At 37.9% G+C, this 26,460-nt stretch overlaps 1 protein-coding gene across 8 annotated transcripts in view; it reads right to left on the reverse strand.

Moving 5' to 3' along the window:
• The window catches only part of SLC44A5 (solute carrier family 44 member 5), a 385,583-nt gene that overhangs the window by 153,526 nt on the left and 205,597 nt on the right, over positions 1-26,460 (reverse strand). For all 8 annotated transcript variants that reach the window (XM_086717311.1, XM_086717313.1, XM_086717310.1 and 5 more), the window contains one exon: positions 4,526-4,580. In XM_086717311.1, the coding sequence (XP_086573437.1) occupies positions 4,526-4,580 (55 nt within the window). The remainder of the gene's footprint in view (positions 1-4,525; positions 4,581-26,460) is intronic.

Here is a 26,460-nt window from a genome sequence, read left to right on the forward strand (position 1 = left end):
GTTGATTTGGTGACATATTATGGAGTTATATCAATAAGACTTCCTATTGGACTGAATATGGGAGATGAGAAAAACAAAAAGAAACCAAGGATCTGTAACCTGATGGATACTGGTGTCATTTTCTGAGATGGAAAAGACTGAGGCAGGAGGTTTTAGAACTTTGGAGCAGGAGTAGGAATCAAGATTTCAGCTGAGCCAAATTAAGTTTGAATAAGTATTGAGAATCCAAAGACAAATGTTGAGTAGGCAGCTAAATACAGAAACATGGAGGCCAATGGAAGGGTCACTGGTAGCAATAGAAGCTTGAGGGTCATTGACATACAGATAATATTTAAAATTATTGGCCTAGTGTAAAAACAGACTAAAGAAAGAGAAGAAAAGGCCAAGTCCGGTGGCATTCCAACATTTGGAGATCAAACAAAGATTGAAGAAACTGAAAAGTAGAAGCCAATGAGGTGAAAGAAGCTTCAGGTGAGTATCATGGCAAGGAAGCCAAAAGAAAAGAACATTTCAAAAAGTAGAGAGTGGATAGGGGCGCCTGGGTGGCGCAGTCGGTTAAGCGTCCGACTTCAGCCAGGTCACGATCTCGCGGTCCGGGAGTTCGAGCCCCGCGTCAGGCTCTGGGCTGATGGCTCAGAGCCTGGAGCCTGTTTCCGATTCTGTGTCTCCCTCTCTCTCTGCCCCTTCCCCGTTCATGCTCTGTCTCTCTCTGTCCCAAAAATAAATAAACGTTGAAAAAAAAAATTTAAAAAAAGTAGAGAGTGGTCACCTTTGTCAAATGCTGCTGTGAGGTTAAAACAAAAGTCACCACCACTGCACTTGGAAAGATTGAGATCACTGGTAACCTTCTCAAAATCAGTTTGAGGAGAGTGCTATACAATAAACCTCTACTGGAGAGAATATGAGGGAAGAGAGGAGGCTACAAACCATTTTGATTTGTAAAATAGTTTGAAATAAAAAGCCTATATCCATAGCACTCCCTTTGAAAACTCTCAGCCTCAAAATCTGAAAGGAAATTAAGAGAAATAAAAATAAATGGTGTCATAATTGGTATAACAAAGAGCACACCAATTATTTCAACAGGCAGCCAATATGGGAAGTGCATAAATTTAGGAAACAACATTGTGTCCTCACAATAACTTGAGATGTCTACTTGATAATGGCACTTCAGAATTCACAAGAGGGCATCAGTACAGTGCTTTCTATGTGTGTCACTTAAGCCAGAAGCTGGACTCTTCTGTACTTTGGCATTAAGAGTCGAATCACAGTCTTGAAATTTTAAGACTGCAAAGGACTTAGAGGTCATTTAGTCCAACTTCTTTATGTGAATGAATCCCCTCTACCACATCTGTAATGAATGTTTCTCCTCTCTCATCTTGAGAGTTAGTGAATTTGCCACCTCCGCCCAATGCTTCAGGTAGAAATAAATGCATCTTATTACATTTCAGATAGATTTTCTACCATTTATAATAATAGTTATTTTAAGCATTGTGAAACCTACCAATTTGATTAGTATGAGTCATATGTCCTTCATCTATTTTGTGTATAGAGGAAAAAGGTAATTATGGAACATGTAGGCCTTTTATTTCTATTTACCTGTCTACCTATATGCTGCCTCTTTCCAAGAAAAAAAAAAAAACTTAAATGAAATGATTTAAAACACCTGGGTGCAAGAGAGTTATTAAAGTAGAAATAGAAATTCAAATTCCCAAAAAGAAATTCTTGACTCAAAGGCTAATGTAGTTGCTGGCATTGAAATTGAATTTATCAGTGGGCCTTCTACAATTCAGTACAAAAGAAAAATATGCTGGATTACACAGTTCTCTTTATATAATGGAAGAAAGTATACTAATTTGCCATTAAATTAAAAATTTATTTGTTCTAAATTACAAGAGGAATTTCTCATGCAGCATCTTATAAAAGAGCCTTATGTCTTTGTTTTCTTTTTTTTTGTTTTTTTTTAAAAATTTTTTTTTTCAACATTTATTTATTTTTGCGACAGAGAGAGGCAGAGCGTGAACGGGGGAGGGGCAGAGAGAGAGGGAGACACAGAATCGGAAACAGGCTCCAGGCTCTGAGCCATCAGCCCAGAGCCCGACGCGGGGCTCGAACTCCCGGACCGCGAGATCGTGACCTGGCTGAAGTCGGACGCTTAACCGACTGCGCCACCCAGGCGCCCCAATGTCTTTGTTTTCTATGTGCATTCATTTTCATTGCCTAATGTACTGCTAAGGGTGCTAGACACTCATTTTTACCAAGCTCACAATCTCAACCCAATGCAAAACAACCTTTAAAAAAATTCTGTTGAATAAAGGGGACAAAATGATGTTCTTGTGAACTGAGAGAGGTGTATAGAAGATGGCTGACTGACAAGCAGAGAATGGTGTAAGAATCGTCCTGGATCTCTGATAATACTTTGGATCTTTCAGAAGGGAAGTGATATCTGTAAGCAAAGAGGTTATTAAAGCTCATTCTGTTGCCAGAGGTAATGTGAAGAATTTGGGATTTCTCATTTGCTCTTTAAACACTCTAATTGTTTTTCCAGGAAGGGCATTATAAAATCCTGCAGCCCGAAAAGTTACAAATGGGTCAGCTGTGTCTTTCTGTCACTAAGCTCCTGTGGTTTTACACTTTCCCCTGTTCTTGGATTGAAGAGTGGGGGAAGTATGCCCACATAATGACCATTTCACCTTTGAAGGCCTTGTGGTGCTGGGGCATCACAAAAGGCCCTCAGTAAAAATAAATTACTTTCCTCACAGTGGTTATCACAGTTTTTTGGACTTTACCTGGACTACCTGGTTCCATCATTAAATTCTAAATAAATGAAGACAGATCTCAACTCCTTCCCCACACCTAAAGCCAGCCAGGCTTAATTCCGCTTTCTTCTCTATGGCTAGAAAAGGCACACCTACGTGGATGGAACTGGAGGGTATTATGCTAAGCAAAATTAGTCACTCAGAGAAAGACAAATATCATATGACGTCACTCACATGAGGACTTTAAGATGCAAAACAGATGAACATAAGGGAAGGGGAGCAAAAAGAATATAAAAACAGGGAGGGGGACAAAACAGAAGAGACTCATAAATATAGAGAACAAACAGAGGGTTGCTGGAGGGGTGGTGGAAGGGGGGATGGGCTCTAAGTGGGTAAGGGGCATTAAGAAATCTACTCCTGAAATCATTGTTGCACCATATGCTAACTAACTTGGATGTAAATTAATAAATGCATTTTTTAAAAGATTTAAAAAAAATAAATAAATGTTATGGAAAACAAAGGAAGAAAAGGCATACCTATAATCTGTATTTTGTCTGTCCAAATGTGACAGCAATTTATATTATAATCCTCATTATTACTACCATATACTACTACTACTTCTACTTCTACTACTACTACTATTGAATCTGGATTATATCTAGTGGTCCCTTAAGGCCAATAGGCTAGGTTCAATTAGCACAAATTAGTTATTGGAAAATGAATGTAAGTGCAGTAAAAGTAACCTACATACTGAATGAGGCTGTTTGTATACTGGACAACAGAATGTATTCATGGTGTTACCATGGAAAGAACAAGAGATTTCAGACTTACTCTAAAGAAGGAATTGGTGCACCCTCAAATAAGTTAACCCCAAACAAATGACCTGGCTTTTTACAGAATTAGAATAAACTGAATACACATTTGTTTAAAGCCGGAATACTATAGGCACGTAACAGTAAACGCTAACGTACATGCTGATGGTTGGCAGCTCAAACAACAAGCATGCTGATCGTGCTATTCATGCTATTTCACCTAACAGTCTGTTATGACATACAACTGCCAGAAATCAAGGTGAAAGCTAAGCAAAACCCAGCTGCCAACAGCATAATTTTCTCCTCATTCTTACCTATTCCACCCTGTAAACCCCTGTTTTGATTAGCAGGAAGCCTGGGAATAGAGGGTAAAAGTAATAATAAAAGAGGCCTGTGAATTACTGGATAGTTTTTAAATGCCATACAACTTTGAGAAAGAAGCACCAGTTGAGACAAGTACATATTTCCCTAGAGCAGTCTAAAATATCCTACAGCTTACATGATGCCTTGGTGAATAGTTATCTCCAAGAAAGCTGTCTGCTTTGGGAAGCTGCGTAGCACAAATACCTGGTGTGGAAGAAGTTGGCATAGCAACTTTGCATTTACAACGGTGAATCACACAGTAAACAGGTGCATCAAACAACTATCAAATGTGTTTGCTTCTCTATAAAGTGGTTAAATCTTATAAAGCATTTTTAGGCTTTTCTTTTTGAAAAACACACTCTCTGGTCCAATAATTTAAGGCAGTTCATTTGCTGAATAGGACAGGATATCCATGACTCATGGAAAGATTTGTTCTCTGTATTTTCTCTACATAAAGAACGTGACATTTAGGCAAAAAAAATAAGTCATTTCCCCTTCATAACAGACATATTTCTCCATTGACCAGAAAATGGTACCAAAGATAAGCTTTCTGTGTTTGTCAAGAAATATATTTCCAAGAAAAGAATTGCTTACCTTTTGGCAACAGGCCCTTTGAAATTCAGATCAAATGTCTTTGGATCACCTGCATCTAAAACAAAGAAGTTTTTAAGCATATATGCCAATGAAATGGCAAATAAATACATATACAATATTAAAGAAAAATCTACAACTTGGCTACTGCCCAGTGTAATGCTGTATTCAATCTTTGGTCCAAGGAAACATCAGTTTTGCCTTGGTTACATCTGCCAATCCTTTTCCCTCTCTCCAGCTAGAAGCAAGACCAGGAAGAGTTGTTAAGGACCATATTCTGTGCATACTGTACACATACCTCCTTTTGTTCTGGATAATAACATTATAGATTGCATCCAGGGTAGCAAAACTTGGAGCTCTTCTGGTCTGCAAAACCATTCTACCATCTGCCATCATCAAGTATTGCATACTTGTGAGGTGCAAAATATAATAGAGATGCTTACTTATCTAGTTCTCCCCTTTCTCTCAGTAGATTAGGCTTTCCTTCAAGAGGTTGAAATATTGTTGGTCTCTGCCACATTGGCTATATGGTATATACAAGTCACTATCATACTATATAAACATTATTTTTAATTGATATTTTAAGATCCTACCAACTGAGTCACCAGGTGCCCTAGGATGGAAGTTATTTTATACATCTTAGGCCACATCATGATGCATTGTTGCATCATGATTGTGATATATTACCCTCATTTTTAAACCGTACAAGGTACACACAGAATGTTTTTTTTCCCCTGGCATGTACTGTGTAAGCAGACCCAGGAGCAAGTTCTGTAAAATCATTCTGGCGAGGGATCTGTATTTTGCAATCCCCCCCCCCCCGCTTCCTCTAGGGATTTGTCCTTTGAGAAGGCTTAGTCCTGGAATTAAAGACAACATTCCTAAACAGAATGGCAAAACAACAACAACAACCACCACCACCACCAAACGCATGTGTCAGCAACCTGACTCTGCCTGTAAATGGGGAAATGGGGTCTGAGGACTCAGAGACCTCTTTAGTGGAATCATCTGCTGAGGACAAAACAACAGGAATGTAAAGACAAACATGCAACAGAAATCCAAGAGCCAGTCAGTCAGTGAATATTCATAAAGCACCTATTATATGCTGAGAGATCCAAGGGCACAGAAGATATTTAAGGCATGGTCCCTATCTCAGAGACCTTACAATTGGTGGGACAAGATCAATGCATTGATTTATTCAACAAAAGTCCTTAAGAATCTTTATTTACCAGGCCCTGTGTTGTAACACATGAACACTGAACATACCATATAAAACAATTAATAAAGAACCATATTATGTGGTATCAGCCTTAAGTGTTATAAGACTTCTAAGAAAGTAGGTTTCATCAAAGACTAGAAGAGTCACAAGGGTTTCATTCAAGAAAATGAGACATTTGTGAAAGATTAGAATAAAACAAAAGGCAAAGAAAAACATTTTGTGTGAATGAAATTAGAATTCTGTTAAATTCAGTAGCTATTTATTGATCACATGTTACGTGTTCTGCATTGAAAGAGACACTGCAGGGGATACAAGATTTAGTGAAACGGTCTCTGTCTTCAGCAAGCTAACTGATGAGCAGGGAGAGAAATAAGAAAAGTACCAAAATTGTTATAATACAAGGCAGAACATTATATCATAAGAGGGGTACAAAGAAAGTGTTATGAGATCCAGGGAAGGAAATGTCACTTTCAGTTGAGATTAGAGCCACAATATTTTAAGTTAGACAGGTGAAGCTTAGACCTGTGGCAATGAATGAAGTCACCTAGGGTAGATATGATTAGCATGTTTGTGGGGATGGTGAAAAGATCAGCCTGATTGGAATAATAAATAATGGGATAGGAGGAGGGGGGGAAAAAACTGAATAGATACCATAGGATCAGACTATAGAAAGCCTAAAAATCTGGGATAGAAGATTTTGTCTTTGGGGTTTTTTTGTTTCTTTTTTTTTAAGAGAGAGAGGGAGAGGGAGAGAGAGAATGTGTGCACAAGCAGGGAAACCAAAGAGGTGAAAAACCTATACGCTGAAAACTATAGAAAGCTTATGAAAGAAATTGAAGAAGACACAAAAACAAAGGGAAAATATTCCATGCTTTTGATATACCTTTCAAAATAACACTGGCATTCTTCACAGAGCTAGAACAAACAATCCTAAAATTTGTATGAAACCAGAAAAGACCCCGAATAGCCAAAGCAATCTTGAAAAAGAGAACCAAAGCAGGAGGCATCACAATCCTGGACTTCAAGCTGTATTACAAAGCTGTAATCATCAAGACAGTATGGCAATGGCACAAGAACAGACACTCAGATCAATGGAACAGAATGGAGAACCCATAAATGGACCCACAAACATATGACTAATCTTTGACAAAGCAGGAAAAAATATCCAACGGAATAAAGACAGTCTCTTCAGCAAGTGGTGCTGGGAAAACTGGACAGCGACAGGCAGACAAGTGAACCTGAACCACTTTCTTACACCATACACAAAAATAAACTCAAAATGGATGAAAGACCTAAATGTAAGACAGGAAATCATCAAAATCCTTGAGGAGAAAGCAGGCAAAAACCTCTTTGACATTGGCCAGAGCAACTTCTTACTCAACAAGTCTCCAAAGGCAAGGGAAACAAAAGCGAAAATGAACTATTGGGACATCATCAAAATAAAAAGTTTCTGCACAGCGAAGGAAACAATCAGCAAAACTAAAAGGCAACTGACGGAATGGGAGAAGGTATTTGCAAACGACATATCAGATAAAGGGTCCGTATCCAAAATCCACAAAGAACTTATCAAACTCAACACCCAAAAAACAAATAATCCAGTGAAGAAATGGGCAAAAGACATGAATAGACATTCTCCAAAGCAGACATCCAGATGGCCAACTGACATATGAAAAAATGCTCAACATCATTCATCATCAGGGACATACAAATCAAAACCACAATGAGATACCACTTTACACCTGTCAGAATGGCTAACATGAACAACTCAGGTAACAACAGATGTTGGTGAGGTTGTGGAGAAAGAGGATCTCTTTTGCACTGCTGGTGGGAATGCAAACTGGTGCATCTACATACTGGAAAACAGTATGGAGTTTCCTCAAAAAATTAAAAATAGAACTACCCTACAACTCAGCAATTGCACTAATAAGTATTTATCCAAGGGATACAGATATGCTGTTTCGAAGGAGCACATGCACCCCAATGTTTATAGCAGCACTATCAACAATAGCCAAAGTATGGAAAGATCCCAAATGTCCATCAATAGATGAGTGGATAAAGAAGATGTGGTATATATATACAATGGAGTACTGCTCAGCAATCAAAAAGAATGAAATCTTGTCATTTGCAACTATGTGGATGGAACTGGAGGGTATTATGCTAAGCAAAATTAGTCAGAGAAAGACAAATATATGACTTCACCCACAATAGGACTTTAAGATACAAAACAGATGAACATAAGGGAAAGGAAGCAAAAAGAATATAAAAACAGGGAGGGGGACAAAATATAAGAGACTCTTAAATACAAAGAACAAACAGAAGATTGCTGGAGGGGTTGTGGGAGGAGAGATGGGCTAAATGGGTAAGGGGCATTAAGGAATCTACTCCTGAAAGCATTGTTGCACCATATGTTAAGTAACTTGGATGTAAATTAAAAAAAAAAAGTGCTTAAAGCAGGATCTGGCACATAGTAAACCCCCAGTGAATGTTCATTATTAGTCAATGTAATTACATGAAAAAAATAAATAAAACTTGATGAATGACGTGGGGTGTAAAAGAGAGAAGTCAAAGATGGCTTCAGATCAAGTGACCAATTCTTAATCACTTTTAGTCTTTTGCCCAGGCTTAAGGAGAGATTGATGCTACTGAAACAGTTTGAGAACATTAGTAGATGGAATAAATTGTAAAATTGTTATAAGAAAAAGAGCATGAGATTGATTTTGAAGTGATATCTGATTGTAAGTCTAGCATTCAACCAGAGTTAAACTGGAGTCTTGCGTCAAGTCTTAAGATAAATATGTGGAAGTCACAGAATTTATATCATGACAAGTGATGAACTCCACAAAGAAGAACTGCAGGACCTGGCAGTTATAATGTTACTATAGCAACAATAACAATAATATTTAACATGTTTTTAGCATTAAATGCTAAGTGTACAGCATTCATATGCATTATTTTGCTTACTTTGATACAAAAACCTTATTATGTAGATAGATTGGAAACCATTACTAGCCTCACTTTACATATGAAAATAAAACAAGGCATGGAGAGGCTAAGAAGATGCCCTACCTGGGATCCACACTCTGTGTAGTCTTATTGCAACAGAACAGATCCCACTGGCCTTCCCCTGCAATGCCAACGTTGGCTTCTACTCCAAGGGAAAGCATGTAAAATGTTTCCTGTTTGAGATAGTCCATATATACTTCAATGTCGAATTCTCTGACACATTGTCAATTTCTCTTTTCCTGACTGCTTGTCTAATTCTGCCCAACTGGTAACTGACCTCCTCTCTAATCCATAGGAGTGGGTAGATTTCTCCCATATGCCTGTTCCTTGGCAAGCAGGGACTGAATCTGGTTTGGACACTAGGCCCAAGCTGAGCCAGTCATTCCTGGTCACTGTATCCCAGAAATTTTGAATTAGAATGGACAGTACGTTAGTCAGTGGGAGATTAGAACTGCAAAACATAAAGCCTGAAGACCAGGGAAGCAGAGAACACTAGCTTTCAGAAAGAAATTACTGAAGCAAATACGTTAAGTGAGACAGAGGTGGAGGTCCTGGTGGGCTATATAGCTTCTTGGTCCAGTTCCTACCTAACGCCCAGGGTTGTTTCATGAGATACGTTATATACTTACACCAAATTCCCTTTTCTTGCTTTTTGCTAGTTCATGTCCCTTATAGAAACCAAAGAGTCCCACTTATAAACTCACTCTCTTGTCTTGATTTAGGTTTCAATAATTCATTTTAACGACACATTGTATTCTTGCTATGAACAGAGTGGAGATTCAAGAATGAATTCTTGACACTAAGTCTGCCTTCATAAGTCTCACAGTTGAATAAGACACATAAGCTCAAAACTATAATTTCAACACTGTGTAGTAGAGCCATGATAGAGACATGAAAAGGGTACCATGGGGCACAGAGTGGGGTCATGAGTGGATAGGTTTCTCCAATTCCTGACTGACTCAACTTGGGCTCCATGTTCTACCTGCCTCTGACTCCTGTGCTCTTAGACTCGGATCTTCCACTCTGATGTGGAACACTAATGTTGGTATTCTTGCTGGTTCCAGGTTTTAGTTCACAAATCTGGCTTTACAGCTTAAAAACTGTTTGGGGATACAAGTTACCAGCCCTTCGCACCAAATACTACAATTCTCTTGGTCTGGGGTGGGCATGAGAATCTGTATCTTTAATTGTCCCATCAGATAATCCTAATATATAATCAGATTGGAGACCACCAAGACTACTTGATTTTATTCTGAATCTCATTCTTAACCTCAGTCTCAGTTTGTACATAATTCTTAATTCTAGCTGTTCATAACAGACCAAAGTTGATGGAGTAAGAAAGAGAAAAGCAGGTCATCATGATGTGTATGAGCTTTGGGAAACACCACCGTTAAGGGTAAAAGGTAAAATTAAACAGTTACCGAAAAAGAAACAGAAAGTGACATTCAAGAAAGCTAAAGAATTCCATGAATGAGAGATTATGAAATCTACTGGAAAATGATTACTAACTGAATGCTTATTTATATGTGGGACTGCTGTAAGTACTTTGCACATATATCTGCCATTTTGCACAATTACACATAGAACACATGTGAGTTGTACTCCCTTGCACTATGCAAATCCCTGGTATATTTATTATGTTATTTAATGCCCCATAATTCTGTGATATATGTCATTGTCAAAATTCCATTTTATAAATGAGGAAGTTGAGGTACAGAGGGGAAGCTAATTTGCCCTATTACCCTTAGCATAATTAGAAGGCACATGGTCTGATCCCAAAGCCTATGTTGAGCCACTTGACAGAAAGTTGCTCATTGGTGATCTCAAAGAACTTCCACAGATGAGTGGAGAGAGGAAGCAGACGAAAAGGGCTTAGCAACTTATATTCATCTTTTTGTTTATTTATTTAAATTCAAGTTAGGGGTGTCTGGGTGGCTCAGTCAGTTAAGCGTCCAACTTTGGCCCAGTTTATGATCTCGCAGTTTACAGGTTCGAGCCCTGTGTTGGGCTCTGTGTTAACAGCATAGAGCCTAGAGCCTACTTCAGATTCTGTGTCTCCCTTTCTCTCTGCCCCTCCCCCACTTATGCACTTTCTCTTTCAAAACTAAAAAAAATAAAATTTAAAAACAGCATTTAAATTCAAGTTAGTTAACATACAATGTAGTCTTGGTTTTAGGAGTAGAACCCAGTGATTCATCTCTTACATATGACACCCAGTGCTCATCCTGAAAAGTGCCCTCCTTAATGCCATTTGCAACAATGTGGATGGAACTAGAGTATATTATGCTAACTGAAATAAGTCAGAGAAATCAACTTATATTGATCTTGTAACTATTCACTTTTTACATTAAAGATAGTCAAAACTGGTTTAAAAGTACCTGGGCTGGAGGGACACCTGGCTGGCTACCAGTTGGTAGAGCATGCAACTCAGTCTCAGAGGCTGTGAGTCTGAGCCCCACATTTGATGAAAAGATTACTTTTTAAAAAAGGTACCTAGGCTGGCTTCCAATTTTGGTGTGATTTGCACTTTACAAAGTTAAAAAGTGGATCACAGTGTAAATGAAATGCCATTGTCAAATCTGCCTGAAAAGCTGACACTTTCTGATTGTAAATCCTGGCTGCCTTTTATTTCAGTTGAAAATACACTAAACTAAAGCCACAGTCAAACGATAAGATTTAGCTGATTCCATATAGTAATGACAGCTGGAAAGTGATGACTTCAGCCTGCCCCATGTGTTGGCAGAACTTGTATTGTCATGCAAATTTTTTATTTCCTGAAATCTATACAGGCCCTTGCTTTTTCAGAGGCCCTCACAGTCTCTAATTGCATCTCTGGAATAAATAGACTGAGAGGCCAGCTAAGTGAAAAGAGCCACAATGCTTAACTATCCTATGGCTTAGCTAGTTGAATACAATCATATTTTTAACTTACAGAAAAAAATAATTATAATTAGGCAATCATTTTAATACCTCCTTAAGTTCATGTGATTCTCCGATCACCAAAATTATTTGACAACAGAATCACTAAAAACATTTATAATATAAGTTACTTATTATAGATAAAGTTGTTATTTTACTTATACAATACAATTTTTCTTCTTAGAAATAATTCAGGAAGATTAAGAAGAATAGTTCAGGTAATTAATTCAACTCATGGGTGTGGATTTCACATAATTTTGTTGAATGCAAATCGTAAGATAAAGCAGCAAGTTATGCTTGGAAAGACTCTTTTCTTTAAAAGCAATCTGTTTCTCAAAGAAAAATAACAATATAACTACCATTGATCAGTTACAAAAAGCAAAATTTGGGGGCAGGAGTTAAGTTGGCAGGACAGCATGGAGACTCTGAGCTTGTTTCATCCCTGAAATGCAGCTAGATCAGCACCAAACCATTTTGAACACTTAGGAAATTGATCTGAGGATTAACTCAACAATCTGCATAACTTGAGCCACAGAATTCAGCAGGCACATGGTGTGGAGAGGTGAACTGGGGGAAAGAGAAGCCACAGAGGCTAGGGAGCTGTTCTTTCAGAGAGAGAAAGAGAAAGAGGGATAGTGCAGCACACTGGTATCATTCAAGAAAACATTCCCCAAAAGTAGCTGGAGAGAAATAGAAAGAGTGAAAACACTCACAGGGGACTGAACAAGAAATCTGTTCCCCAAAACCATTGATGGGAAGAAAGGAGAGGGTTTCAATACCACCAGGATTCTATAAACAGTGGAGTACAGAGTCTGAAGTTCCAGAGCTCAGTGCCTGGCAGTGCTCTGGTGAGGAAGTAGGATAAATCCCCAGCAGCAGGCAGCAGGGTCTAAAGGGTCTGTGTGCCACATGGGGAGAGGTGGTTCCCCCGCTTGGAGTGCATTTGACAGAGGCCATATAGCCTCCTCACAACAAAGGTCCCAGTGGACCTCAGAGAGCAGCTGGTATTAGGTATTTGCTGGTGTTAGAATAAAGGAACCAGAATGGGGTGAAACCTGGTTCTGACTATGTAGTGTGATTTGCCATAATCTCTGAACCTCTGCCACTGAGTGATATTTTCTGGGGCAAGCTGGCACCCAGTCATTGCTCAGCGAGACCCCTCCCCCAGAAAGTCAATGGAGGTCCAAGATGCAGGGATCTCTGAAGTGTGGAGTTGTGTTTTATCTGAGATAAAACTCTGAAGGAAGGTGCCACTTGGCAGGTGGACAGCTTGGACATGAACAGTGTACAGGCAGGAAGTGGACAGAGGCCGAGACAAAGGAGGGATGCTTGATCATGGGTTGGTCAGAGAGTGAAGTTCCTGTGCCAGAGACTAGGGAGCTGGGTGAAGCCATTTCCACCTCTCCCAGGCAGGAACATACTTGCAGGAGCATGGGGGCCACACTGATCCACTCCAGTAAGTTAAGCAGCACCACCTATTGCAGAATGGAACTATTACACCTAGCCCCACCTAACTGTGCCCTCCAAGCATGTCCCCTGGAAGAACAACACAAGTCACACCACCTACTTAGTATACAGACTATAGAGGGCTTCATAGTTTCAGTTCTAGGGGAAACTGGACAAAACCTCATTAGGGTTTCATTTTGTTTGTTGGCTCATTTATTTGTTCATTTTCTTTACTTTTGTTTTTATTTAAATTGTTTTCTTTTTTTCTTTGTTTACATTCTTTTCTTCTTCTTTCTTGGATACAGAAAAAGAAAATTTTATTTTTTTACTTTATTTTTTATTTTTAAAAATTTGTTATGCTATTTCATTTCCTTTATTTCATTTTATTCTATTTTATTATGTAATTTTTTAATTTTTTAAAATTTTTCTTACTTTTTTTCTTTTCTTTCCCTATTTTCTCTATTTCATATTTTGTAAAAATTTTTTAATGTTTATTCTTGAGAGAGAGACAGAGAGATAGAGACAGAGAGAGACAGAGTACGAGCAGGGGAGAGGCAGAGAGCAGGAGACACAGAATCCAAAGCAGGCTCCAGGCTCTGAGCTGTCAGCATAGAGCCTGAATTGGGGCTCAAACCCACAAACCATGAGATCATGACCTGATCTGAAATTGGATGTTTAATGGACTGAGCCACTGACGCACTAATTTTTTTTTTGTAATTTTTTTTTAATGTTTATTTATTCTTGAGAGAGAGAGAGAGAGACAAAGAGAGACATAGCAAAACCAGGTGAGGGGTAGAGAGATTCTCTATTTTATGAAGCTCCGTTCAACAAGCAGACCAAAATACACTACGATCTAGCTTCCTTTATTTGATTCTTTGTTTTGTTTCTAATTTTTTGATTTCCATTTTTCATTTTGTTAATTATTTTCTTCCTCCAAAAAGACAAATCAAAGAAATTCACCTCAACAGAAAGAATAGAAAGAAATGACAGCAAGGTGCTTAATCAACATAGATATAAGCAAAATGTCTGAACTAGAATTTAGGACCACAATAATAAGAATACTAGCTAGGGTTGAAAAAGAGCATAGAATCCTTTACTGTGGAGATAAAAGAGATAAAATCTAGTCAGGACAAAATTAAGAATGCTATAACTGAGATGCAATCCCAAATGGAAGCCACAACAGCAAGGATGGACAAAGCACAGCAGCGACTAAGTGATATAGAAGACAAAATATGGAGAATAATGAAGCAGAAAAAATGAGGTACACAAAGGCAAAAGATCATGATACAAGACTTAGAGAACTCTGACTTATTAAAAAGAAATAACATCAAAATCATAGGAATCCCAAAAGATGAAGAGAGAGAAAGAAGGGCAGAATGTTTATGTAAGCAAATTAGAGCAGAAAACTTTCCTAATCTGGGGAAGGACACAGACATCAAAATCCAAGAAGCACAGAGAACTTCCATTAGATTCAACAAGAACTGACCATCAGCATGGCATATCATAGTCAAATTCACAAAATACACAGACAAGGAAAAAATTATGAAAGCAGCAAGAGAAAAAAAAATCCTTAACCTAAAGGGGAAGACAGATCAGGTTCACAGCAGACCTATCCACAGAAACTTGGCAGGCCAGAAAGGAGTGGCAGGATATATTCAATGTGCTGAATTAGAAAAATATGCAGCCACGAATTCTTTACCCACCAAGGTTGTCATTCAAAATAAAAGGAGAGATAAAGAGTTTCCCAAACAAAAACTAAAGGAGTTCATGACCACTAAACTTGCAAGAAATTTTAAGGGGGACTTTTTGAGTGGAGAAAAGACAAAACAAAAGAAAAAAGTCCAAAAGCAACAAAGACTATAAAGGACCAGAAAACATCACCAGAAACACCAACTCTACAAGCAACACAATGGCAGTAAATTCATATTTTTCAGTACTCATTCTAAATATCAATGGACTAAATGCTCCAATCAAAAGGCATAGTGTATCAGAATGGATAAGAAAACAAGACCCATCTATATGCAGCTTACAAGAGACCCATTTTAGACCTAAAGACACCTGTGGATTGAAAGTAAGGTCATGGAGAACCATCCATCATGCTCACAGTCACCAAAAGAAAGCTGGAGTAGCCATACTCATATCAGACAAACTAGATTTTAAAATAAAGACAGTAACAAGAGATAAAGAAGGGCATTATATCTTAAGGGGTCCATTCAACAAGAGATCTACCAACTGTAAATCTTTATGCCCCCAATGTGTAAAAACCCAAATATGTAAATCAATTATTCACAAACATAAAGAAACTCATTGTTAATATTACCATAATAGTAGGGGACTTCAACACCCCACTTACAACAATGGACAGCTCATGTAAGCAGAAAATCAACAAGGAAACAATGGCTTTGAATGACACACTGGACCAGATGGACTTAACAAATATATTCAGAACATTGCATCCTAAAGCAGCAGAATACCCATTCTTCTCAAGTGTACATGGAACATTCTCCAGAAGAGATCACATACTGGGTCACAAATCAGCCTCAATAAGCACAAAAAGACTGAGATCATACCTTGCATATTTTCAGACCACAACACTATGAAATTCAAAAACAACTACAAGAAAAAAATTGGAAAGACAATGAATACTTGGAGATTAAAGGACATCCTACTAAAGAATTAGTGGATTAACCAAGAAAATAAGAAGAAATTCAAAAGTACATGGAAGCCAATGAAAATGAAAACACAAGCTCCCAAAACCTCTGGGATGCACCAAAAGCTATCATAAAGGGAAGTATATAGAAATCCAGTCCTTCCCAAAGAAGGAAGAAACGTCTCAAATACACAACCTAACCTTACACCTAAAAGAACTGGAAAAAGAACAGCAAATAAAGCCCCCAAACAGCAGAAGACAGGAAATAATAAAGATTAGAGCAGAAATAAATTATATCAAAATCAAAAAAACAGTAGAACAGATCAATGAAACCAGGAGCAGTTTCTTTGAAAGAATTAACACAATTTATAAACCCTTAGCCAGACTGATCAAAAAGAAAAAGGAAAGGACCCAAATTTTAAAATCACGAATGAAAAAGGAAAAATCAAAACCAACACCGCAGAAATACAAACAATAATAAGAGAATATTATGAGCAATTATATACCAACAAACTTGGCAATTTGGAAGAAATGGACAAAATCTAGAAATATATAAATTATCAAAACTGAAACAGGAAGAAATAGAAAATTTGAACAGACCAAAACCAGTAAAAATATTGAATCTGTAATCAAAAATCTCCCAACAAACAAGGGTCCAGGGCTGGATGGCTTTCCAGGGGAAATCTACCAAATATTTAAAGAAATGATAACACCTATTCTCTTGAAGCTGTTCCAAAAATAGAAATGGAAGGAAAACATCCAAACTCATTCTACAAGGCCAGCATTACCTGATTCCAAAACCAAAGAACCCACAAGAAAGGAGAACTACAGACCATTTCCCTGGTAACCATGGATGCAAAAATCCTCAAAAAGACACTAGCAAACTGGATCCAACAATACATTAAATACATTATTCACCATGATCAACTGGGACCTATTCCTGCGAATCAGAGCTGGTTCAATATCCACAAATTATCAATGTGATACATCACATTAATAAAAGAAAAGATAAGAACCACATAATTTTCTCAATAGATGCAGGAAAAGCATTTGACAAAATACAATATCCTTTCTTCATAAAAAAAACCCTCAAGAAAGTAGGGATAGAAGGATCATATCTCAAGATCATGAAGTCCATATATTAAATTCCCACCACTAATATCATCCTCTATGGGGAAAAACTGAGATCTTTCTCCCTAAGATCAAGAAAACAAGGATATCCACTCTCACCACTGTTATTCAACATAATGTTGGAAGTCCTAGGCTCAGCAATCAGATAACACAAAGAAATAAAAGACATCCAAATCAGCAAGGAGGAGGCCAAATTTTACTCTTTGCAGATGACATGATATTCTATGTGTAAAATCCAAAAGACTCCACCAAAAAACTGCTAGAACTGACACATGAATTCAGCAGTCACAGGATATAAAATCAATGTACAGAAATGGTTTGCACTTCTACACACCAATAATGAAGCAGAGAAATCAAGAAATCAATCCTGTTTACAATTGCATAAAAAAATCATAAAATACCTTGGGATAAACCTAACCAAAGAGGTGAAAAATCTATACACTGAAAACTATACAAAGCTTATGAAAGAAATTGAAGCAGACACACAAAAAATGGAAAACATTCCATGCTCATGGATTGGAAGAACAAATATTGTTAAAATGTTGATACTACCCAAAGCAATCTACATTTTCAAAACAATCCCTATCAAAATGACACCAGCATTCTTCACAGAGCTAGAACAAACAATCCTAAAATTTATATGGAACCAGAAAAGACCCCAAATAGCCAAAGCAATCCCCGAAAAAGAAAACCAAAGCTGAAGGCATCACAATTCCAGACTTGAAACAGTATGACAAAGCTGTAATCATCAAGACAGTATGGTACTAGCACAAAAACAGACACATAGATCAACAGAATAGACAAGCCGGAAATGGACCCACAAATGAATGGCCAACTAATCTTTGGGAAAAAAAAAAAAGAAACAAAAAGAGTATCCAATGGAAAAAAGATAGTCTGTTCAGCAAATGGTGCTGGGGAAACTGAACAGCGATGTGCAGAAGAATGAAACTGGATCAGTTTCTTACACCATACACAAAAATAAATTCAAAATGGATGAAAGACCTAAATGTGAGAGAGGAAACCATCAAAATCCTAGAGGAGAAAACAGGCAACAACCTCTTTGACTTCAACTGCAGCAACATCTTACTTGACATTTCTCCAGGGGCAAGGGAAACAAAAGCCAAAATGGACTATTGGGACCTCATCAAGATAAAAAGCTTCTGCACAGCGAAGGAAACAACAAAACTAAAAGGCAACCAACAGAATGGGAAAAGATATTTGCAAACGACATATAATAGAAGGAGTTAGTATCCAAAATCTATAAAGAACATTGCAAACTCAACACCCAAAAAACAAATAATCCAGTGAAGAAATGGGCAAGAGACATGAATAGATACTTCTCTAAAGAAGACATACAGATGGCTAACAGACACATGAAAAGATGCTCAACATCACTCATCATCAGGGAAATACAAACCAAAATCACAATGAGATACCACCTCACACTTGTCAGAATGGCTAACATTAGCAACTTAGGCAACAACAGATGTTGGCGAGGATGCAGAGAAAAAGGAACCCTTTTGCATTGTTGGTGGGAGCACAAACTGGTGTAGCCACTCTGGAAAAGAGTATGGAGGTTTCCCAAAAATTAAAACTAGAACTACCCTATAACCCAGCAATTGCCCTATTAGGTATTTATCCAAAGGATACAGGAGTGCTGATTCCAAGGGGCACATGCACCCCAATGGTTATAGCAGCACTATCAACAATAGCTGAAGTATGGAAAGAGCCCAAATGTCCATCAACTGATAAATGATAAAGAAGATGTGGTATATATACAACAGAATAATACTTGGCAATCAAAAAGAATGAAATATTGCCATTTGTGGGGCGCCTGGGTGGCGCAGTCGGTTAAGCGTCCGACTTCAGCCAGGTCACGATCTCGCGGTCCGGGAGTTTGAGCCCCGCGTCGGGCTCTGGGCTGATGGCTCAGAGCCTGGAGCCTGTTTCCGATTCTGTGCCTCCCTCTCTCTCTGCCCCTCCCCCGTTCACACTCTGTGTCTCTCTGTCCCAAAAATAAATAAACGTTGAAAAAAAAAATTTAAGAAATATTGCCATTTGCAACAACATGGATGGAACTGGAGGGTTTTATGCTAAGCGAAATAAGTCAGTCAGAGAAAGACAAATATATGATTTCACTCATATGTGGAATTTAAGATACAAAACAGACGAACATAAGGGAATGGAAGCAATTACTATATAAAAACAGAGAGAGAGAGAGACAAACCATAAGAGGCTCTTAAATACAGAGAACAACCTGAGGGTTGCTGGTGGGGTGTTGGGTGGGGGGATGGGATAAATGGGCAAGGGGCATTAAGGAGGACACTTGTTGGAATGAGCGCTGGGTATTATATGTAAGTGATGAATCATTAAATTCTATTCCTGAAATCATTACTACACCATATGTTAACTAACTTGAATTTAAATTTTAAAAAATAATAAAATAATTAATTACTTTTTAAAAATAACTCATGGGGATCTAAGCATGGTGACTATAGTTAATAATACTGTATTGTATATTTGAAAGTTGTTAACAAATTAAATCTTAAAAATTCTCATTATAAGAAACAAAATTCTGTAACTATGTATGGTGCTGGATATTAACCCGACTTATTATGTGATCATTTTGCAATATATACAAATATCCAGTCATTATGTTATACACTTGAAACTAATATAATGTGTTTGTCAGTTATACCTTAATCATAATAATAAAAAATAATTAAAAAAAAAGCAAAAATCATAAACCTTTAATATTATTTTTTCAAGTATATTCTTCAGAGAATGTAATGTGGTTTAGAGAGCAAAAAGAGAACTGTAAGTTGGGGCAAAGCGGGAATTAGAGCTATTATTAGCGACCAAGTCAGATAGCTTTCCAAAACCAAGGAAAAACAATGTAGTAGAAAATTAAGTCTTGCTTTAATATTCTACAACAGCTAGTGGAAAATTGTGAATAATTAAATACTTGTTTTACACTTTGTTTTTCAAACATGTTTATGATTCTGTGTATAAATGAGGTCCTGCCACTTCGTCTGAGGAAAAGATTCCCTCTACTCCAAGTATCAACAAAAGATAAGGGACCGTGTCTTTGCCATTTCTTACAGGGAGAATATTCCTATTTCTTAGCCCAATACACATGGCCTCCCACAAACTGACCCATCTCACCAGCCTCATCTTCTACCATCCCTCACTTCAAACTTGATCTTCTAGCCATTCTGTAACTGCTATGATTCCAGCCTAAATCAGGTGTTTTGCATAGTGCCCTTTGAACAGTATGCCTTTCCCCTCTTTGTTCTTGGATAATGGCTAAAGAAATCATATAGTTTCCTTACAAATTACCCACACATCCTCTAGGAGAAGAACAAGAACCAAGACATTCTACTGGCTACTGTGCCAGTGGGTGGAGCCCACTTTGACTAGAGATCAGTGCTGAGAACTTTCATATAACCCCATATAACTTTCATATATCCCCAAAGTAGCTCATTGCATTCATCTCTGAGACATATATACTTATTATTTGCATTGTTGCACTTGGTACACTATACCACAAGGCATTTGCTGTGGTAGAGAGATGCCTGTGTCCTAATTCCCCAAATTTGTGAATATTTTACTTTACAGGGCAAAAGGCACTTTGTGGGTGTGATTAAGTTGAGAACTGTAAAATGGGGAGATTATCCTGGATTATGTAGGTGAGCCCAATATAATTACAAGGGTCCATAAATGGGGAAGAAAGAGACAGAAGTGTCAAAGAAGGAGATGTGACTATGAAAACAAGGTCAGAGTGATGTGATATGAGAAAAACTCAATTGGCCATTGCTGGCTTTGAAGATGAAAGGGAGTTGTGTGCCAAGGAATGTGGCAGTCTCTAGAAGCTGGAACAGTAAGAAAATGGATTCTTCCCTAGAAGATTCATTTCTCTAGAAAGAAATGCATTTGGACCTATGCCTTCATTTTAGCCCATTAAGACTTATTTTGGACTTCTGACCTCCAGAATTGTGAGATAAAAAATTTGTGTGATTATAAGCCACCACATTTGTGGTAATCATTATAGCAACAAGAGGAAGCTAATATACATGACTATTTCTCCTACTGGATTCATAGCTCCTTTAGGGCAGACACCAGAGTTTGGTTATTGTTCTATTGCTATTACCTACTTTGGTGCTTCATATATACATACATAACAGGCACTCAATAAATGTTTTTGAGGTAAATTTTTTTAATGTCAATGTAATTTTGAATTCATATCTTTTATTTAGGTAATGAAAACACAAATAGGAGATTAACCTTGACAATTACTAGCTAATCACTGCAGATAGATTTCACTCGGAATAAAGGCAAGTTAATAGACTCCTAGAATTGCATTGATGTGAAAAATTACTCTCTCTATTAATTCAGCATTCAATTTGTAATGTCAGTACCAGTAGGAGGGATGCCTGGGTGTTCAGTTGGTTAAGTGTCCGACTCTTGATTTCAGCTCAGATCGTGATCTCACAGTTCATGGGATTGAGCCCCTTATAAGGCTCTGAGCTGATAGCACAGAGCCTGCTTGGAGTTCTCTCCCTTTCCTTGTGCCCCCCACCACTAGCATGCTCTCTCTCTCTCTCTCTCTCTCTCTCTCTCTCTCTCCCTCAATAAATAAACTAAACAACAACAACAACAAAAAGACCAGTAGGAGCTTACAAAGGAAGTAATGAAGACATTATCCCATACTAGTGAATAAAAATTGGGTATCAAATTATGTGGTATCAAATGTTATCTCTGCCACCTATGACTGTATGATCTTGGGAGAATTACAATTTTTTCTCTCTGAACGTCCATTATGCCATCTATAAAACGATAAATAGCAAAAAAATGTTTTTCTTTCATAATGAAAAAAGAATCAATTTCTGCCTTTGGGGTGACCATGAGAAGGAGTAAAATACATGTATATTACCCTCATAACAAAAGTATATCAGTGGAGAATCTATGCAACCCAACTTAAGTTGAATTTTCACATTGACCTTAGGGACACCAATAATTCCAGAAAGATTTCCATGACTAAGCTGGATGTGACATTTATGGAATAACTTAATAGATTTTTGGAAGAGAGGAATTTTAGGATACTTATGTGTCAACTGGGAAAGCCACACAATAGCACATGGTCTGCCAGAGCAAAGAGCTATGCCTCGGTGAGGAGACAAGAAAGCAGTTAGAAGAACGACACACCAGGAGTTGGGGCAAGATTTACAAAGCCCCTCAAGTCTTCCGAGAAAGTAATACAATTGACATGCTTTTGTGCATCTGAATGATGCAGAAGAAATAGGAAAGTTAAGGCAGAGGGACCAACAAGAAGATTGCTGTTGTATTTCAGCCATAAGATGGTAAGAGCCTGACTGAAGCTGCAGCAGTGACAGGATGAGGCAATCCCAAAAGCATTACAAAGGAACACATTTGGTGAGGGTGAAATAAAGGGCACGGTGACATGTTTCATCACCTAATGAAGGCAATGCCTCATGCAGAAAATGATGTGCATTCCAGAAGTTCATCTAGGGCAGAAACACGACCCCACATTGGACATGGCAAGATTAATGGAAATGCAAATGAGACTCCTTCAGCACCGATTCAAATCAAACAATACTGTGGTACCATGACCTTAAGATGTTGTTTTTCTCCCAGTCTGAGTAATTTCCTAAACATATGGAATGATAAATCACCCTATGTTACATCAAGAATGTCAAATCTCCTGCTTTAAGAAAGGTTTTTCTAATCACAGTGTTGGTTTCTAAGTAGTTTGCATCACCATTTGAAATCATTTGCCCTATACGAACACGCGTCATTTACATTCAGTTGAACAACCTCCACTTCCACTGAACAGGCAAAAGAAAACATATATAAAATACTCGGGCTGCTTCTTCATAGACTGATTTTATAGGCAGTGCTGAAAGATGCACATTTAGGGGCATTGGAAATGCACTTCTGAAAAAATGATTTTTCTTGACTACTGTCACAAAGCAGTGAATTTGTGCTATAGAACAGCCATGAATTATTGGATAATCACATATCTTCTCAGAATGAATAAAATTCTGAATCAATATTGATTTAAAAAGAGAGTCTAGAAGCAAACAAGAACATGAATTGAGTTGGAAGGTTATCAGCTTGGGGTTGCTAATATTTCTTTCTAACCATATTTGTATTTTATTGCTCAACATCAGGCGCTCAAAAAAAAAAAAAAAGGAGCCATGACATACTTTAATTGCACTGGAACAATTCCTTATTTTCTTTCAGTACCATAGGTTGTGCATTTCATTATAATGCAAGACCCTATTCCCTTACCTCCTAGAAAATATAACAATTTCACTACCAGAGATAGAAAATGAAGAGTATATTTACTTGCCCTAAATAAAAAAATAAGTGACTTCATCTTGCCTTTCTATCTGCAGAATTCAGCCAATAGAACAGTAAAGGAATAAAGTTTAGGAGAAATGATAGTTTTCATCATTATATAGTTATAAAAATCAAAAAAAGGAGAAAATTCTTTAAAATTATAATTGAGTAAAAAACTTTCTGTTGAACTAAGGAATAAACACTACTAAAGAAAAATAGCAAGGATTTGTGAATTTATCACAAATGCATAAAACAGTTTGGTAGCTAGTGATAACATCTCTCCTACCTCCTCATATTGCCCACAGGTTATTGATGAGAACAAAACTAAACTGCACATTAACTCTGACTTTTGCCACAACTCAAGAAGATAGAAGATAATAATCACTGGAAAAACATCCCTATTCCTGGGCCTGAATGTAGGGGAAAAAACACAATTTTGTGCATACTTTCTATTCAAATAAAAACTACAGGTGAAATATACTATTAGAATCTATATTAGATGAATGCCTCTACTTATAGGATAATTGAGGAAAAATTGTGGTAAACTATGGTCTTTCATCAATGGGTCAGACTAGCTATTTAGAATGACAAAAGGGGGCGGGCGCCTGGGTGGCTCAGTCGGCTGGATGGCCAACTTCGGCTCAGGTCATGATCTCGCGGTCCGTGAGTTCGAGCCCCGCGTCGGGCTCTGTGCTGACAGCTCAGAGCCTGGAGCCTGTTTCGGATTCTGTGTCTCCCTCTCTGTGACCCTCCCCCATTCATGCTCTGTCTCTCTCTATCTCAAAAATAAATAAAAGTTAAAAAAAAAAAAAAAGAATGACAAAAGGGGGAATAGCAGACAACAGGAATTACACAGAACCCACTGCATGAACCACCCAAAAGTGTATCTCCATTCAGACAAAAGAGAAAGAGAGAGATTCTTCTTGCTCAGGGCTAGGATGGGGGGGTGGGGGAGTGGGTATGAGTTACAAAACAAGATAGTCACTTGGAATGGATGCCTGGGGACTTATCTCACTTTCTCCTATAGTCCTGTCTCCTTGGATCAAGTCAAAGATAAAATAGCCTGGATTTTATACTTGTAAATTCTATAGAGCATCTGTGAGGCAGAAATGCTCATGAATACTTTTTCCTCACAAAATGGATTTTTCACAAAGAGATGGAACATATTAGAGCTCATTGTCAAAAGAAAACTTTGATCTTACTTCTTTTACATTCTAGATAGATTTGGAGGTGAGAATGAAAGACTAGGGAAGGGGAATCTAACACTGAAGATGAGTTTGTCTCATAATCTGGCATAATGGTAGTAATATAAAACTGTGAAAATAAACCCATAAGTAAAAGTCTACCTGTTAGCTCTAATTCCAAAAGTATGAGAGGTTCAACTCCCTTCCACCCCCACAAAAACTACAAATTCTGGATATAAAACTTAAGAATATCTTCATGGGGCGCCTGGGTGGCGCAGTCGGTTAAGCGTCCGACTTCAGCCAGGTCACGATCTCGCAGTCCGTGGGTTCGAGCCCCGTGTCGGGCTCTGGGCTGATGGCTCGGAGCCTGGAGCCTGTTTCCGATTCTGTGTCTCCCTCTCTCTCTGCCCCTCCCCCGTTCATGCTCTGTCTCTCTCTGTCCCAAAAATAAATAAACGTTGAAAAAAAAATTAAAAAAAAAAAAAAAAGAATATCTTCGTAATAGCACTGGAAAGCTGACAAAACAGTGAAGTAATACCAGTCCAAAATCTAAGTGAAAGTGGGAACCCAGAGATAAAGGTACTACTAAAGGTACTATAGCCTCAAAGATATTTACCAACTTAAAAAAATTCAAGGAGCAAGGGAAACAGAAGACACAGACCAGAGGCTACTCAAGATAAGGAGTCAAATAGGAAAACATCACTTCACTAAGTTGGAACTCCAAAGGGCTACATACAGCCTCAGAGTGAAACCTACCTCACCCTTAACAAAATCACCTTGACACTGAAGAGAAAGATGGGAGAACACCTTCATTTGAATTTGCAGTGTATGTGAAGTATTCTCAGAAGGATGGGGGGCAATCTGCAGGTATTCCTAGGCAGTTGACAAACAACACACCTCCATTGGAATGCATATTATTCTAAGAATGCTCACAAATCATTTTCCAAAGAAAATATGCAGCAAACAATAATAAAAATAATAAATTACATAAGGAAACAAGATACCACGAAAGAACTAGATAATACATAGAAAACAGAAATAGACCCATAAAGTCTTAAGATATTTACATGCTTAGTCCCAGATTATAAAACAACTATGCTTACTGTTTTGTTTTGATTTGCTTTGGTTTTTTTCGGAGATACAAGACAAACTTGAAAATAAATGGGAAGAACTATTTTGAAAAACTACCTAGCAAATTCAAAAATAAAGCAAATCGAGTCTGGAAGTGAAAAACACAGTAGGGGCGCCTGGGTGGCTCAGTCAGTTAATTGGCCGACTTTGGCTCAGGTCATGATCTCATAGCCCGTGAGTTCGAGCCCCGCATTGGGCTCTGTGCTGACAGCTCAGAGCCTGGAGCCTGTTTTGGATTCTGTGTCTCCCTCTCTCTGACCCTCCCCCGTTCATGCTCTGTCTCTCCCTGTCTCAAAAATAAAAAACAGGGGCGCCTGGGTGGCTCAGTCGGTTAAGTGTCCGACTTCAGCTCAGGTCACGATCTCACGGTCCGTGAGTTCGAGCCCGGCTTCGGGCTCTGGGCTGATGGCTCAGAGCCTGGAGCCTGCTTCCGGTTCTGTGTCTTCCTCTCTCTCTGCCCCTCCCCCGTTCATGCTCTGTCTCTCTCTGTTTCAAAAATAAATAAACGTTAAAAAAAATTTAAAAAAAATAAATAAATAAACGTTAAAAAAAATAAAAATTAAAAAAAAAAAAGAAAAACACAATAGATAAAATGTAAAACTCCATGGAGAAGCTTGATATCAGATTAGACAAAGCCAAGGAGACAATCGGCAAACAAGAAAGTAACTCAAAATAAATTATTTAGAATGCAGACGAGAGAAACTAAAAATGGAAAATGTCAAAGATTAGTTGATACACTGAGCATAGGGTGAAAAGTTTTAATATATGTCAAATCAGATTTCTGGAAAGAGAATAAAGATGTTGGAGAGAGGCAATGAAAGAAAATTACTGCCAACATAGAATACTATATCTAGTGACAATTTGTTCAAGAAAAAGAATGAAATAAAGAAAC

The sequence above is a fragment of the Puma concolor genome, chromosome C1 (genome assembly GCF_028749965.1).
Source record: "Puma concolor isolate L17-30 chromosome C1, mPumCon1.1.hap2, whole genome shotgun sequence".
Lineage (NCBI taxonomy): Eukaryota > Metazoa > Chordata > Mammalia > Carnivora > Felidae > Puma > Puma concolor.